Genomic DNA, 16907 nt, shown 5'->3' with positions numbered 1-16907 from the left:
GTGAACTGTTAAAAAACCTCAATTCAACTGCTACGGGAGCCCACAAGGGACAATGAATGTGCGTGAGAGAGCGACAGAAAGAAAGTAAGTTTGAAATAATAATAATAATAATAATAATAATAATAATAATAATAATAATATGTCCAGTCTCATCTTTCCATCTCTAGCATTATCACTTCAATGACATGCAATGACTCATAGTGCTCCATTATCTGTTTTTCCATCCAGGTGTCTTTACTGCATTGGCAGTGTGGTTGGGATCATTCTAATGCTCAAAAATTAAGCTGTTACAGTCACATGCTTTCCAGGTGGAATTGCATAGTGGATCAACATCTGAAGGGATTTTGCTGTGTTCAGAATTCATCAGCTTTGACATTATCCACAACACCACTGGCTCAGATTCAGCCCGAAACCATGTCAGATCCAGATCCGAGGTCCTGTGTTTGGACTTTCTTAACAAGGCTTAACAAAAGAAAAGAAAAAAATAGTAAATGAGTGAAAAGTCAGAATTGGAGAATTATTGGTCAAGACCACTTTAAAAATGTAAAGTGGACTGGCTCCTTGCAAGCAAAGTAGAAAGAAATAAGAGGTGACTCAAGACTATAGCTGTCCTATTATTTGCTGTGCATGTGCATATGTCCTACCTGTAGTGTACCAATGCTGGGCACTTGGACACTGGGAAGGAGCATGAAGGAAATCCTCTTAACCAGGTAATCTCTCCACCCATCTGCTGCTACTGTCTTCCACCAACATGCCATTCCCTCCACTGGCCTTTATCGCCAGTGCAAATAAAAGGTAAGAAGCATCCGCTAAGAGAACAATGCAATGCATGGGAGTGCAATGCTAGATAAAAGAGGCACACATCTTTTCTTTTCTTTTTCCTTCAGGCCATGCTGCTGTCTCCTCAGGCTGAAAGGAACTGGGAGAGTGTTTGTTCAGTGCTCGAAGATGTGTTGGAGAGCCAGTCACACAGGCAGTTATTTGCTTTAGAGCTTGGTTCTGGAACTGGCCAGCATATCATACGGTTTGCTCAGAAGATGCCCTTTGTCATTTGGCAGCCATCAGACATCAAAGAGGATTCTCTAGAGAGGTTTGTGCCTTTCAGAAAGTGCTTGCCATGTTGACGTGTCAGTATAGTTATGTGTGACAGAAAGATTTACGAACATATTCCAGTTAAATCAATGATCTATTTAAACAAGTGATTTGTTGAAGTCTATGGATTTGACATTAAATCTAAAATGAAGCTCGTACACACCTTGTTGGCAGTATCAAGGCATATATTGCTGCAACCCAAGCAAAGACGGTGCTACCACCTGTTCACCTGGATGCCAGTGATCCGTGGGAGAAATGGGCAGGACTGAGTCACAACTCCTGTGACGTTATTATTTCCATTAATTTACTGCAATACAGCTCCTTCAAAACAGCCCAGGTAGGCCTGGTTGCTTATAAATCAACTGAAGAGCTTGAGATATATCCCCACAGTATTTTATTTACTTATCATTTTCTCAGGGAGTGTTCAGTGGAGCAGGACAGATCCTCAAACAAAACGGCCTTTTGATAACATATGGGGTATGTAATGATAGTTAATTACACTACAAATAAACCTGAACCTACTAACTGATGTCAAATTAAAACATTTCTCAGGTGTATGCTGTTAATGGCATCATCACACCAAGTTGTAATGAAAAGCTGGATGAGGAGCTACGAAAAATGTGAGTAGCAGCTATTTGGTAATATGTGTATGTGGTTGGCTGTTAGGATAAGATATGGACCATGTTTGGTTCTGCTGCATACAGGAATCCAGACTGGGGTCTTCCAGATATCGACGTGCTCAGACAGCTGGCCTATGGGAACGGGATGCGTATGGAGCGGATAGTAAGTCATGTATCTCGGCTTAGAGGCGATTCCACCTCCCAGCAGCATGTCTTTTACACTTGTAATGTTTCCTTCTTTTAGATTGAGATGGAAGAATACTACAAATGCCTCATCTTCAGAAAACTCTAAAGAAGCCAAAATACCAAAAGGACTTTAAATTATTAGTTCACATCAGTTATGAGTGTAAGTCTATAGTCTTTATATTTGTAAGACAATTCTGCAATCTGATAATGGATATAGTTGAATAAAAGCTTTAAAAAAAAAAAAAACCCTCCTCTGTGTGTGGTTACAAAATACAAGTCGAGGCACGTGGACAGTAAGAACCAGATATTTATTAAATATAATTTTAAAATTACTTCAAAGTCAGATCAGTATGTTGGAATAAAGAAGTTCACAGATGCCAACTGAAGAGTTACAGAAACCACTGATTGGGTGTGTGATACATACATGCAGCACATCATGTTTGCTCTGCAAGCTTTTCTTCACTTCTGGATACTCAAGCAGACTTTTGAAAGAGTGCCCACATGTACTCCCGATGCAGGCATCTGTATATGTGAAAATTACAACTAATAGAATGTAGGCTGGGACTCCTGGAGGAAACTTGCACTTTATTACAGGTTAAATTCATATGCTTCAATTTTGTGATGGCACTTGATGTTCGGCAACACCAGTCGCTTTAACAGAAGGGATGCAAGATGCTATTAGAACTGCTGGACTGCTTTTAGTATGAATATTTTTTTGTTACTAATTGTGGATTTTTAATGATTTAGTTAATTAAGTATAATTGATGAAGACAAAACAACCACCCAGCTAATTTTCTAAACAGTTTCCCGTAACGTGCTAACCCCTGCATCGTCTCTGAAACTATATTAACACACAGTTGAAGCAGCACACAACAAATAAATGCCCCCCCCCCCCCCCCCCCCCATTAAAAAAAGAAGACTCTAATTTGTAATTATGAGAAGGGATGATATGAAAACTACTGCCTATGCATTAGTGAGATTTTTTCCAGGTGTCTGACTGTGCTGTCACTCTTCAGACATACCAACAGCATCTTAAACAGTGAATACAGATGTTTCTCAGTCACTTCTTAAACTGTTAAAACACGTTGAAATAATTTGCTTCCATTCCAGAAAAGAACTGAAATTTCAACATGCAAATTTGGATTTAGAAAAATGTGAGACAAAGGATGGTTGCATCTTCTTCTCTCTCTCTCTTTTTTTTTTTTTTTAATCTCCTAAATGGTCATATTTTCTGTAACTTTAATACCACTGACTATTTCTGCTCTTCAGTTATTCATTTAATAAGGAGATACTACATACATATCAGCTGGAAAGGAGGAGGAAGAGGGTGAAGGTTCTTGGTTATGGCGCTTCCCATTGCAGCTTCACCCCTCCTGATTTTTATACTTCAGCGGGGGAGAGGCAAGGAGAGCAACAGTTCTGCAACATCATCACAATATTTCACGTTGCCACAAAAATCACAGCGAGGTGGAAAGTGGGAATTATGTGTGTGTTTCCAGAGGGTATCCTCAGAGTCCAGAGAGGGAAGAAAGAGACCAAACAGGGAGAGGAGCTGTAGTGTGTTAGACCCAGCAGCGTGAGGCCCTTCAGTCGAAGGAGATGAGCTGTGCCTCTGCGCTGCCCGGCACGGCTTGAGGTGCCTGCTGCTGCGGCTGCTGCGGCTGTTGCTGCTGCTGCGGGGGGCCACCAGGGGGAGCAACCTAGCAGCATGAATGCACAAGTAAAAATAGGAAGATTAGCCAGGACTGACATTTAAATAACCTAAATAAAAATACCAAAGATAAAAATAAAGAAAGCTTTCATGCGTTAACTGTGAATGACAGTTGAACCAATTAACTTTTAGTCTGTCAGAAGCTTCAAATACATAAATATACAACTGACCTGCTGATACATGGGCTGCTGGCCTGGCATGTACTGCTGTTGGGGGGGCATATTGGGGTCCTGTCCCGGCAATGCTGAAATCATGTTCTGCATATTGTATGGCTGGTAACCCATATAACCCATACCGTTAGTGGGGGGTGCCTGGGACATGGGGGGCATACTCTGCGCCTGAGAGGCCACATTCTGCACAAAACACAGAGAACAGTGAGATGCATTCATCTTTAAACGTTTTTGTGGCATTTCATGTATTAATCAGAAAATTTAAGTGGAGCTTTGTCAGACCTGGTAACCCTGCGTAGGTGTGGGCTGATAGGTGGAGTAGGGTGGACTAGTTGTGGGTGGAGCCTGACCAGGCGGAGGAGCGGGCTGCCCATTAGTTCCTGGAGGTGGGTACATGTATGCATTAACCATATTGGGATCTGAAAGAAAGGGGGGGAGGAAACACAAAACATTGTAGTGAACGATTAAGATTTTAGATCATATCGCTAATTGTAACACCAGATGACCAAAGTTGGTAGATTTCTTGTCTTTTCAGCTGATCCTTTTTCTTGTGAACCTCCTCACCTGTGGTAGGACCAGGCATAGCCTGGTACTGTGCTGGTGCAGTCTGCCCTGGCTGATTCATATAGATGTTGTGCATAGGTGAACCCTCCACAGAACCAGCGGGGCTGAAAGTGCCTGGGTAGCTGGGCGGAGCACCGGGTTGGTATACCACCCCTCCCGCGACATTGGGGGGCAAAGACTGCATCTACATAACAGCAAATAAAGACAGCATTAAAATTTCACCAAAAGATTACAATGAACTTAAAAAAGTTCAAAAACATAAAAAGTCTCCTGCTGAAATCTAAAAAAATGTTTCATTAGCTGAAATTTATTCTTTAGGTTCATATATTTCTGCTATTATTGAGACATTTGGTTTCTGCAATATCAAGTGAATTTACTGACTAGATTATCCTTGGGTTGAGTTCAGTCTGAGGCCAGATGGAGTATAAAATGTGTACCTGGGCATAGGGAAGAGAGAAAGCAGGCATCTGGGCCCTCATCTGGATGGTGTGCTTCTGCTGCTCCAAACGCATCTGCCTCTCTTTCTCCTGCTCCTGGAGGCGCTGAATGGCCAACTGTCTTTGCATCTCCAGGTACTCCTGCGGTCCAAAGAAATACCTGTGAGCATGGTAATGGCCTATTATATCTGAACTCTCATTGAACAGATTCAGTTCAGTACCTGTTTCTTCTGCCTCATGATCTCCAGTTTTTGTGCCAGCTGGATCTGCCTCTGTCTTTCCGCTTCCTCTGCAGCGCGACGCAGTTTCTCTCTGTGTTCGTCCCGGAGTGCGTTGAGAGCAGCCCGAGCATCACGAACCTGAGCTAGCTTGTCCTGCAGCCCTTCATAATACACTGACAAGACACAGATCATCACAGTTCAGAGCCTGGACACGTGGAGAGAGAAATCTATAAACATGGACACAATTACACAAGGCCAACGCTTACATCGCTTCTCATCTAGCTGGTTGAGGATGTCCAAAAGCTGTGGGTGCATGTTGTTGATGGACTGGAAGAGTGAGAGCACGGCGCTGTCGTTAGTGATGCTTCGCCCACGCATGTGGTTGCTCTTCATGCGGTTCAGGAAGGTGGTGACAGCATTCTGCAGAGCCTTCAGAAACTGCTCATGGTTCTCCTCTGATTCGCCATTCTGGTACTGCTGCTGAAAGAGGGGATGAACAGGGCAAACCATGAGCAGGGGCTCATTTGTGTTTAGCTTGATTTTGGTTTTTTAGAGCTCACAACTTCAGCATACCTCCACTATGTTGACAGGCTGGACAGGGACGTGACTTTCCACGGGCTGACTGATTGCCGGAAGTGGCTCAGCCAATGTCACAGGGGCAGGGGCTGAGGGGGTGGGACTCTTGCGAGCCTCTTCCTGTTTTTTCTCCCAATATGTTCTGTTCAGGTAACGGGCCAGCTGGAATGATGTCATATTTCCTTATTAGCTTTAAAAGCACGGTGTAGCATTTCCATTAATCAGCAATACTGCTAACATTTGAGAAGAGCAATATACCACATGTACCTCAGGATCTACATCTTCAGCTGATGGAGCAGAGGAGTTCTGCAATGTGTTTCATAATAGTCAAAAAAGAATGCATTTTAAAATTTGCTTAACAATAATAAAAATCTTTCAAACATGCTTTTAAAATCATGAAAACATGTTTTGTAGAGTATAAGTGATTTTGCTGGAAACAGCCTTACCACAGGGGAAGTGTAGAGGGTACTGACTGGGGGAGCTGAGGAAGTCACTGGGGTGGGATCGGTTTTGGGATACATCGAGTACGAGTTCTTATGTCTCTGCAATTGAGCATTCAGCTGTGTGTCAGCTTTTATTCTATATACTAGCTGAAAACAAACACATCCATACCCAAAAATGAGCATTTCAGCTTAGCAACCCACCATTCGCTCCTTCTCCTCAGCCTCACTTTGAGAAAGAGCTATGGCCAGCTGCAGCTCCTCCTCCTCCTGCAGGGCAGCCTCATCTCTCTTGGGGGGCATCTGGTGAGAAAGAAGAGCAGGAGAAATATATAGCAGGAGAGTCCAACAGCGAAAGCTTGGCTGCAACTGGATCATCTAAATGACAACAAATCTACAATAGAATAGCTGAAAAAGAAAACACTAAAGGTTTCATAATGACCACAAATAAAGCCCAGACATTCAGCTTGATTGAAATGCTGTAGAATTACATTAAGAGAGCTCTGCCTGCAAATCTCAGTGAACCAAAGCAACACTGTAGGAAAGATTGGGACAAATTTCCTCCACAGCAATATGGGAATTAAAGTCAGCTAGAAAACACTGATTTCAAGTGATTGCTGGTAAAGGTGGTTCTTTAAGCTAATGAATGATGGGGTGTACATGACTATTTATTTCCAGTGTGACAATTTTAGCAACTTTTTCCAAAAAGGCTAGAAAGCTGTCTAAAATGTAAAAAAACAACAACAATATAATAACTCGAAAATCATTTAAGTCCTATATTTAACAGGTAACAAAACAAAAACAAAAAATCTAGAAAGACAGTGATTGATATAAAGAGTTTCAAATTATTACCTGTGACTGCTGGGACAGTGGGCTGGTCAGGTACTCAGGTGGCAGTTCAGCAGAGCCTGAGGAAGGGGCTTTTCCTTCAGCTTTCCTAAGTGGAGGAGAGAGGGAGGGGTGGCTGCTAAGGAAGAGGGATCAGGGAGGACAAATAACCTTGTAAATCAGAGTTTCAAGCATGCTGCTTGAAACAACAGTAGCACTCCAAAGAGAGAACAATACAACAAAACATCATGGGAAACACTTTCAAGTTACTCCCATTTGGATTTCGGATCTCCATCCAAACACACACACTGACAAACAATGCTTCCAAGTATGGTACACACCTTTGTTTTTAGTTTGTCGTTCTTATTCACTAAAGTTCTGTTATTTTTGTGTTTAAGTATTTTTCCCCAGTTAACATACAGAAAGCTGCTACACTAGAGAAACAGTAAACAACAACCCTTATCATCAATACATCTGGCTCATCAGCTCTTTGTTCTGTGTATAAATAACAGGAAACAGTGAAGACGCATATCACGATTTCTTGAAGTCGAAGCTGAAATGTCCTAATGTCTGATTTATTACTTCTAGTTGATTACGTCGATTAAGCATCACGAGGCGGAGGGTGGGTGGTTCCCTATTTTTTTTTTTTTTTTTACTGGGAGCTGACAACCCTATTAGTTAGGTTGTTTAATATTTCTGCTAAGTACTCTTTAAAATACCAGAATAGGGAGGATCGTGTAGGTTCAGGTTTATTAGATTGATCAGTATTGCTGAACTATGAAATATTTTGGGTGCAGTGTATTTTTTGCATACAGGTATAACAGAATAGCTTTAGTGTTTTGTTTTTTTAAAACGTGAGTATGAACTTATACAAAATGCAGCAAGATATAAAAAAAAAAAAACAACAACCTGTTTTATTGATTGAAAAATACACTATATCGGATTCATACCGGTATCGGCAGATATCCAAATTTATGATATCAGTATCGGACATAAAAAAGTGGCATCGTGCCATCTCTAATTACTTCAACATTATTTATTGTTGTATGTGCGATGATGTTCATACAAATTTTGTCCAGATTGCCCCCCCCCCCCCAAATTGTGGAAGAGATAGTGAAAATACAGATATATATACACACACATACATATACTATCATCATTATAATAATATTATCATCATCATCATCAGAATGTCTGTTTTCTGCTGCAGGAAAAACGGCCTCAAACCACAACTGTTGATATGCTCACTTTGCTTTGTTGCAGCCGCCACATGCTCTTTTAAAGGATCCCACACACATACTCACTCATTCACTAGCTCACGTGTGTGTACACACATACACATTAGCGCTACCTCAATCAAGAAATATAATACTGTCAGAACTTGTTTTATTGCTACTAATTTAAGAAAGTTTTATAATAAGGAAATAACATTTTAATTTATAAGGCATAAATTAAAATGTTATTCACAACATAAAACAAGGCGTTTTATGTTGTTTGCATAACTTATTTTATAATACAGTATTATTTATTATTTTCTTTTGCACTTAAACATTTTTCTTAAGGAATGCTGTCCAATTCCTGTGTGATGTGGGATTCTAGGTGTTCTTTGCTGCTTTCAATCAGTGAAAGGTATGGAGTGCAGGCATATTCTTCAACTACTGTCTTGCAAAGCCTTCCCTGAAAAAGACGTCATTTGGCTAGGAGCGTATGTTGTTCTAAAAAACGTTCAGTGCCGATAATGCCTTTCCAGATGTGCAGGCTGCCAGGTCCCCAGTACCATCAAGAATGCAACTGACCACTGATAGCAAACCACCTCCTCTTCAGTCCAGAGGATATAATATTCATGTTTTCCAAAAAGAATTTCAAATTTCAATTCATCTGACAACAGAACACTTTTCCACTTTGCTTCAGTCCATTTTAAAAGCCAGCGCTTTTCTTACTTTCTTCTGATGCCAAAAGAAGGAAACTGAACTGCTTTCTGAGCTGTTCATTCTGATAGACATCAGTTAAAAACGTATTAAACAAGCTCTTGTTGACACTGTTTATTAATCATCTCCATTTTATTTTGAGCCTGGTTTTGTATTGCTATTAACTGTATTTTAATTTTCTATCATATTTCATTATAATTATTCTGTTTGCACAGCACTTTGTGACAACATGTCTTGTGAAAAGCCTTATAAACTTTACTTACTTACTAGACAGGCTCACAAACATAGTCTGCATGTTTTCACAATCCATGTATTTCTTTTCTTTTTAGAAAAAAAACTTAACTACTCATGTTGCAGCATACTAAGTACTTCCTGATTTTAGCTTGACACGTCCAGCTAAAATCTTTCTGCATTGTCCTGTGAATTACCAGCTGCGAGTGAGACAATTTAACGACTGCTTGGAGCAGTTGACTACACAGCATGTTTCACCCAGTGTTACCAGCAGTCTTTCAGTATCAGCTGCCAAACATGTGCAAACATGCCTCAGAACACGTTACACAGTCGCAGACATCATTTGCATACGTTTACATAGTTTATTTTTAAAACCGGCATTATCTTCATATATCTACATACCATTTTTTCATTAGAAGTCTTTCCGTGTTTTTCTTTAATGGTATTTGTTCCAACTTCTCAAAACACACTCTCACTCATTAGTACATTTTCATCACTACCCTTAATCATTTTTTACAAGTCATATCACAGCTACATATCATTTTTACCTTGAATAAAATCAATCACGTGTTCATTGTGTTTAATCTGTTGCACCCTAGATAATTGTGAGACATAAACACTTGTACTATCCAGGGCCACCATGTTACACACAGCCTGTTTTTCACACTAATTCTAACATTTTAATCACCACATCTGTGGACTCACTTGTTAAGCAGCTCGAAGCAGGGCTCGCACACACGCACTTCCTTCTCGATCCCAAACTTTGGAATAGTGGAGTACTTAGACGAACACTTGCCGCAGAAAATCTGACCACAGGCTCGACAGTGGTGCTGGGAAAGCACAGGACACAAAATGAGGTTGATTTCCACACATGCGCCGTGAGAAGGTACCGCATACACGCAGACACACACTCACAGCATCAAATAAATGAAGGAAACCATAAAACCTCCAAGTGGCCTAGTTACAAGCAGGCCCGGCCTACCTTTCTTGTCATAACGCCAAACTGGACTCTGCACCGGTGGCACTCCTCAGCGTCAACCCAGTCAGGGGCCTAGATAAACAAAGCAGACATCACATTACTCAACTACTTCTCAATGTAAGGGGCACATGCCACAAAAACATAACTCTCTTCACACATCAGTAAAACAAGAAACACAAAATATCTTACTCTCTCAGCAGCAAACATGGCGTCACTCTCCTTGAACTCGGGGAAAACGTGACCTGCAGACAAACAAAAGCAGAAAATCTTTTTACAACAGCTACAAAAAAAAAAAAAATCACAAAGAGGCAATAACTTCTAGCTGCTGATGTACCTTTTGACAATGAAATTTGAATCAATAAAATCAGTTTTTTATCATTACAAATCATCTGAACTGGTATCACCCAGTTTTAAGTGGCCTGTTAGAAAACATTTTCTGGGTCAGTAAGCTTTCAGAGATCCTTTGGTTTCATTTCAGATGTGAGCACTCGGCTCGTTCAAGCTTACCTTCCACTTTCATGATCTGATAGGTGTCTTGAACCACTTTATATTTGGGTTCATTGCGGAAGGCGTGAGCCCAGGCCTGGATCAGGTAAAGGATCTTGTTTCTGACATTTGGTTCCGTCTGTTTCTGGAAGTCAAGGAATTTACACACAATTAAAGCAAAAAGGTCTACTTTCCCTGTTTCTGAATTCTACTGTCAAATAACACACTGAATTCATCAACACTGTGAGGTGGGAAGTCCCTTGTTTTCATCTGAAAAAAAAAAAAAAAAAGACTCCTGTCACAAGGCAATGACATCACCAGGAAGTTGAAACCAGCATGAGGTATACAGCCTGTGTCACATGATACAGTTAGGATCCAATCAAATATTGCTAGCTCATGCTGTAATCCAGTCAGCTGAAAGAGTGAGCAGTCATAGGAGAGGGGGAAAGCTTATGAAGCCTCCAGCCAAAATATATAATTGAAGCACTGTAAAGACGCTAAACCTGTTTTTTAAAAAGTTCATTTAGTATCAACTACTTTAATATCAGACCACTGTGTGGCTGCTCACTTTAACATCACTCTAACATGTACACCTTTGGGAATCTGGAGCCTGTGTTTGAATAAAGGTTTGAATAAAGACTAAAACTCTTCATTGATTAAGCCAAAGCAACCACTCCGCCTGACCTCTGCCAACAAATTAAGCTTCACAGTAAGAAGACAACACAGGCCATCTCTGAATGGCATTGAAAAGAGTGTGGTGGGAACTGAGCAGACAGGGAGTAGATAAAATGAATGTCACCTTAAGTAGCTCCTTCAGTTCCTCCATGGTTTGCTTACTCGCCACCTCATCGTGCACCGTCTGGCCACAGTTCTTCACCACTGACTCCAAGACCTGAAGGGTGAGGCTGCATTATTCTCAACAACCCAACGCAAAAGATGCCAAGTCTACTATTGCCCAGTTAGGTGACAAAGCAAGAGAACACACCAACCAAAGCAAAAATCAAACTATGTTTACAGGCAACAGAGATTTTGTATTTTTGATTGTATACTTTCCACACATCTTACCTCAAGTGCATAAATCGCCACGTGTGGATTTTTGTCATTCAGCTTCTTTTTAATGGCCCCAATGGCATATTTAGCTCTGCAAGGACAAAAAACACAGATATCGCTTAATGCAGAATCATTGGCATAAATTCAATAAGCAAACTCTCAAGTATGTTTATTTCAAAAACATTGAAGACAATAGTCGAAGCTGTATTAAATCTTCAGCTGCTGGAGGATGTGACTGTAGAGGGGAAGAAGACAGAATCACTCACTGTGTGTCTCCCTGTCGAATGAGATCACAGATCTGCAGGATGGATTCCCAGTCAGTCTCCAGAAGCAGTTGACTGGTGGCTTTATCTGCATGAGTACAGAAAGCTTTAACATGCATGTCTGTCAAATGGCATCTACAACAGCAGCTCCACAAAACTGCACCGGCAGTTACACATGAACAAACGTTTCTTCCACATGCTTTAATCTTTATAGAAACATCTGTACTCCTGCTATTAACGTAGGACTCCAGATCGATCTTTGTATGATATCAAACTATTACCACACAAAAGGTTTGAGGTGTCAAACCTTAATGATATAATAGAGATCTACTTATTTATTATATCATCATCAGCAGGGATAACTAAAAATATTTTATTGCTACAGATGCTTCCGTGAGTTCAGCTGTCAGAAAGAAAATAGCCTTGCATATGATTCAGGTGTGCCAAAGCGCTGCAGTCCTGGGTCTGACATTTGTTATGCCCTGCGGAACTGTGGGGAAAACAGGAAAGCACTGATAGCACGAAGTGATAATCCTGTTTGGCATATGATTGCGATGCATTTAGTAGATGAAACCTGGTCTTGATTTGCATTTCTAAATACAAGTGGAACCTAATCCAACTTTCAGCACAACAAACGACCTGTTTGCAAATCATAAAATAAAAAAAACTGCCCAATTTTTAGGAACCAAATATCATCTTATTACATGTCAAACTGAAGGATGTGTGCTGTGAATTCAGCAATCACCCACACATAATGGTGGTTTAATTGAGTTAAATATATTTAAAAAGATTAAATGTTTTAAATACACATGACATCTGCTATAAAACTGCGAATCTGATCATAGGTTTAGAGGTGTGCATTACTCAGTTCAGACTTTTTTTTTATTTTTTTATCTGCTTCTATACTTTGAACGTCAGGTAAAATTTATGCTTCAACAACAACAATGATTCTGACTACAGGCAGGGGGTAAACAACTGCAGAGGTGGTGCAGGTGTAGTATCTCTGCATCAAGTTCAAGAAAAAAAAGGAGATGAGTGTGCTTTTTAGAAGGGACAAAGACTAGCTTCCGCCCCTGCAAATCAGTAGAACAACTGTGGAAGTGGTCACCAGCTTTAGTGTACATCTCACTGAAAACCCTATCTGGTGTCACAACATTTCCGTCCTGGTTAAGACACCAACACCAACGCTTCCACTTTTTCAGGAGGTTGCAGTACGAGGAACTTGTTAGCTCAGTCTTAAACCTATTCTGCAGATTTGTGGGGAAAGAGTGTCCTGAGGACGGCAGAGAAAACGCCTCTGCTGAGGGCCTCCCCATCACTACAGACATTTACGCCAGCAGATACAGGAAAAGGGCCTCCTCTATCTTGAAAGACCCCACTCACCAAGCACATGCAGTGTTTGTTCCCCTCCCCTCAGGCAGGAGGCCACAGAGTATCAAGAGCAGAACCACCATGCTTTTAGACTGCTTCTGTGTCTACTTCTCCTAGCCAATCGTAACAAAGACACCAATTGTGCATTTGCAATATCCTCCATACCCTTAAAAAATGATTATTCATTCTCTATGACACTGTAAATATGTTTTCTCTTCCTTGTTTCTGTATATTGTTCTCTTGTGTGTTCTCATTGTTGCTGGCGTTAAACAGGGACCTGAGTGCTAAATTTAGTTTCAACTCATGTGAATACACACGTTTGAAATGGAATAAAAACCCTTGAATCCTTGAGAAAAACAAGTTGGGACTGCAACGATAAGTTCGGCAGGAATTATATTTAATGGATTCAAATTCTGAAACCATTTCCATCACTGGTAAGAAGAATCAAACACACGATTTATAACCTATTTGATGGTTTTAATACAAACACTTTGATATTTAGGCCTCAAATATCAAATTATTACTGGTTACATTGGCAGAGTAGGCAAAACTCTCCAGCTGAACTAAAGAGACCTAAAATGTCTGAAAATTGTTTAATAGTAATCAATATGCACAGCTGCGTATTCATTTGACACTTCACAAAATAATTTGACATTTACTGGGTGTATACATTTTTCATCCAGGTTCGCTAGTTAACCTGCTCATCTTTGTAGCCCAAGAAACTTGTTGTTGCATAACTGGAAATTCACTTGGGACTCGTTTTAAACCAAGGTAACTGTTGAAACATGCTATGACAGAGACGCCTTGTTTTCTATGATTAGTCATGGAGTAAAAGCAACTATTAGCCATCTGACGTTAGCGTAGGTCTATACGTGGATCACAAAGTATCCCAGTCGCTAATTATAGACATGTGTCAGCGAACTAATCAACCTGTTGTGGTCTTTAAAAAAAAAAACTCAGGACAACAGAGCGCCTCACGAATACCAGCGTTGTGTTTGTCTGCCTGGTTTCCTTGGATATGGGGTAGTTAATGTGTGAAGTAACAGCTAATCGTATATTACCGTGTATGAAACGCACAGGAACACAACAACAGCTTTGGTTAGCTAAACTAAAAGCAAGGCGATAACACTGGACCAGACTTTGAGTTAAAACTGTTCGCTTCAGCTAACTTCTTAGCATTTCTTGGCCTTCGAACAATAGCAGCGAATTTGTTAGCAGGCTAGGAAAAAAAAAAGCTAGCTGGCCTGGGAGCCACAGCCCGATCGACTGTCAAAACAATACGCTGGAAAACATCGCACTCTGCCTTATAGTTGCTTATTTTACTCTCAACTTACGCATGTGCTGTTAACTTACCGAGAAGCCTTTCAAATGTGCCTCCACCTTTTCCCATGTTAAAGTCAGAGTCTCAGAGTGGCTGTCGAGATGACTTATTTAATTAGCGGATCCCGATACTTTCACAACGGAGGTTAGCTGTTAGCCACGGAGCACAGCTGTACAGCAGGTACAGCCTCCTCTGACTTCCCACTTCCGTCGCAGAAACAGCGACACGCATGAAATGTCTCCCTCTCGCGGCGAGTATGCGCAATTACGGGTGCATTTTATTATTATTTTTAATTTATTGAATTTATTGATTGATTGATTGATTGATTGATTGTTAAGCGAAACCTTGACATGATTTAGAAATCGCTTAGACTTTAGACACCGCTTTAGAAATCTAAATAAAAATATGCATTATCAGCAAGTCATTGATGAGATGTGTGGTAGGAGTGACAGATTGGTTTAAGGTGAGGGTGGAATTACAGTAGAGACTGGTTCTGAGGCAATACTGACAGGGCAGCTCATGTTGAGCAGTTTATAGACAAGGCTGACATGATTTAGACACGTGCAGAGGACCGATAGTGGCTATATAAGACAAAGGATACTGAATATGGAGATGCTAGGCAGAGGGAAAAGAGAAGATTCTTCGCTAAAGAAAGCAGCCAAAAGAACAAGAAGAACTAGAAAGTGCATTTTCTGAAGAAACTGCAGTGTGAATGCTTGAATCTGAATGTATGTACTGAAATGAATTAATTGCTGAATTTTGAGTTAAAAATGTTGAATGATAAAAAAAAAAAACCCGAATTTAACGTGAAAACAAAAGTGCTGAACTGCTAAAAGCTGAAGGTTACACAGAAGAAGAAGTTGGAAAAAAGCTGAAAATGTTTTAATTGTAAATTAGAAAAATCTAAGAAATGAGAAAAGAAACTTTAGAGTCAGAAAACACCTGAAAGAATATTAAAAGGTCATATTCTTTGAATCACTGAATGACTAAAATGTAAGCCCTCCACTTGGATCCACACAGTTTTAAAGGTTTACATCTCTGAGCTTTTGAAAGACACGGTGTTGGAAAGAGAAGAACGATGGATACGTTTTGAGGGTAAAATGATGGCTGTAGAGCAAACACTGTGGACACAGCAGCAGTTGAAAGAGAAGTGTTTAAGATGAATCTTGGCAGAGTGAGAGAGAGCTCGTTAAAGCAGACACGTGTGAGCCTGGTTGCTATAGTGACTGCACCCAATGGCTCCATACACGGACACAGACATGCACCTCACTTTTGCTGCTTAAAATGAACAGAAAAGTCAGCCCCAAACAAATCGCTCCCAAATGAAAAGTACAAGTCGTATTGACGAAATTCTTTCACCGTGAGCGACAGCAATGTCTAGTCTACTGAATTCTCAGTTTTCATGCCTGTGGAGTATATTATATGGACGTGGTGACAGTGTAAAGACACCCTGTACTTCTGATTTTCAAACGAACCTTCTGAGCCATTTTAACATTAGAGTCTATGGAAGAGTTGGAGGGAGGAGGCTGTGCATTGGTGACATTTATGAAAGAACCATAACACCTAGTACAATAGTAAACACATTGGATGAAAGAGGACAGCGATGGCTACGTTTTGAGGGTAAAATCATACCTGTACAGTAAACGCTGTGGACACAGCAGCAGTTTTAAAAAAGATTTTAAGATTAATTTTTTTGCTCCTCTCACTCTAGCAGTTGAGCTGTCTCACTCTAGCCCCAACATTCCGTCCCATACACACCCATTATAAACTCTGAAACGGGTGAAAAGACATCATGAAACTTAAACTGGAACTGAAGAAAAAGTATAATAGATATTGAAAAGATAAATACAAGTTGGATAGTTGAACGTCTTGTCTTCGTTTTAAAGTTTGAATGGTGGCTCTACGTCAATGTATGTGGAAGTAGATACAGTTTAAAGAAGAGTAAGTTGAATGAGAATTTGAAGCGTCTCTCCATTGAAATACATGGGAAATTTTTGTTGAAAAAAGTTGAATAATTTTAAAAATATAAATGTTAAAAATGAGAAAAATAGAAGCAGTCATGTCCAAAAGAAGAGGAATCTGAAGGTGTTTGAATGGTTTTTCTAAGTTGAACGGTTTTGAAGGAGATAGAGTACAAAAAACGTACGGAATAGATAATAAAATAGTTTAAAGATTAGAAGAACAATACTGTGAATGCTTTTCAAGCATTCACACTAATTATGCTCTTTGATAAAGCAAATTGAACTTTCATAAGTGTAAAGTGATGTGTATTAGTTGGTGCTCAAGGCACAATAACATCCAAAAATGTAATTAAACACCCATGGCAGTTTTGATTTTCATGATCATCTTTCTGCACTCCAGGACATTTTGACATGCAGTAAATCACTTAAAAGCATGATCAAAATCCTCCAGTTTTATGTAACGGTCTAACAC

The 16907-nt window shown here is 40.1% G+C and overlaps 2 protein-coding genes across 7 annotated transcripts; one reads left to right on the top strand and one right to left on the bottom strand.

Moving 5' to 3' along the window:
* The first annotated feature begins 46 nt into the window (after positions 1 to 46).
* On the top strand, positions 47 to 2103 carry LOC146711536 (methyltransferase-like 26 B). Its single transcript, XM_085454409.1, has 8 exons — positions 47 to 84; positions 229 to 795; positions 888 to 1090; positions 1267 to 1429; positions 1510 to 1569; positions 1645 to 1712; positions 1797 to 1875; positions 1957 to 2103. Exons 3-8 carry the CDS (start codon positions 891 to 893, stop codon positions 2002 to 2004), a joined length of 618 nt encoding a protein of 205 aa, XP_085310535.1. The 5' UTR covers positions 47 to 84; positions 229 to 795; positions 888 to 890; the 3' UTR covers positions 2005 to 2103.
* Positions 2104 to 3162: 1059 nt separating this feature from the next.
* Positions 3163 to 14693, bottom strand: hgs (hepatocyte growth factor-regulated tyrosine kinase substrate). 6 transcript variants are annotated; one of them, XM_085454401.1, is made up of 20 exons: positions 14507 to 14693; positions 11786 to 11870; positions 11535 to 11610; positions 11269 to 11361; positions 10491 to 10614; positions 10173 to 10225; positions 9987 to 10055; positions 9710 to 9834; positions 6870 to 6984; positions 6222 to 6320; positions 6024 to 6119; positions 5845 to 5883; positions 5575 to 5739; positions 5268 to 5481; positions 5002 to 5174; positions 4781 to 4921; positions 4344 to 4527; positions 4062 to 4198; positions 3780 to 3962; positions 3163 to 3598 (listed from the first exon to the last, which is right to left on the bottom strand). In XM_085454401.1, the coding sequence occupies exons 1-20, from the start codon at positions 14541 to 14543 to the stop codon at positions 3485 to 3487; spliced, it is 2322 nt and encodes a 773-aa protein (XP_085310527.1). In that variant the 5' UTR covers positions 14544 to 14693; the 3' UTR covers positions 3163 to 3484. The 6 variants fall into 6 exon arrangements, with proteins under 6 accessions (XP_085310527.1, XP_085310529.1, XP_085310528.1 ...); XM_085454403.1 differs by having other exon boundaries at positions 5268 to 5478; XM_085454402.1 differs by having other exon boundaries at positions 6870 to 6981.
* Between the last annotated feature and the right edge of the window lie 2214 nt (positions 14694 to 16907).

The sequence above is a fragment of the Copadichromis virginalis genome, linkage group LG4, assembly GCF_057382275.1.
Source record: "Copadichromis virginalis isolate Kocher_CV1m ecotype Utaka linkage group LG4, C_Virginalis_male_GT1.1, whole genome shotgun sequence".
Classification (NCBI taxonomy): domain Eukaryota; kingdom Metazoa; phylum Chordata; class Actinopteri; order Cichliformes; family Cichlidae; genus Copadichromis; species Copadichromis virginalis.
Note: the sequence above shows the minus strand (reverse complement) of the source record. Positions and strands in the feature narration are given on the sequence as shown.

Excerpts from the sequence above, each read along its gene's own strand:
- hgs (XM_085454401.1), bottom strand. The coding sequence starts at position 14,543 with ATGGGAAAAGGTGGAGGCACATTTGAAAGGCTTCTCG. Across the intron at positions 6,321-6,869 it reads CACTGTCCCAGCAGTCACAG|ATGCCCCCCAAGAGAGATGA; the intron begins GTAATAATTTGA and ends CTTTCTCACCAG. Across the intron at positions 6,120-6,221 it reads CTGAGGAGAAGGAGCGAATG|AGACATAAGAACTCGTACTC; the intron begins GTGGGTTGCTAA and ends GCTCAATTGCAG.
- LOC146711536 (XM_085454409.1), top strand. The coding sequence starts at position 891 with ATGCTGCTGTCTCCTCAGGCTGAAAGGAACTGGGAGAGTGTTTGTTCA. Across the intron at positions 1,430-1,509 it reads GCTCCTTCAAAACAGCCCAG|GGAGTGTTCAGTGGAGCAGG; the intron begins GTAGGCCTGGTT and ends TCATTTTCTCAG. Across the intron at positions 1,876-1,956 it reads GGATGCGTATGGAGCGGATA|ATTGAGATGGAAGAATACTA; the intron begins GTAAGTCATGTA and ends TCCTTCTTTTAG.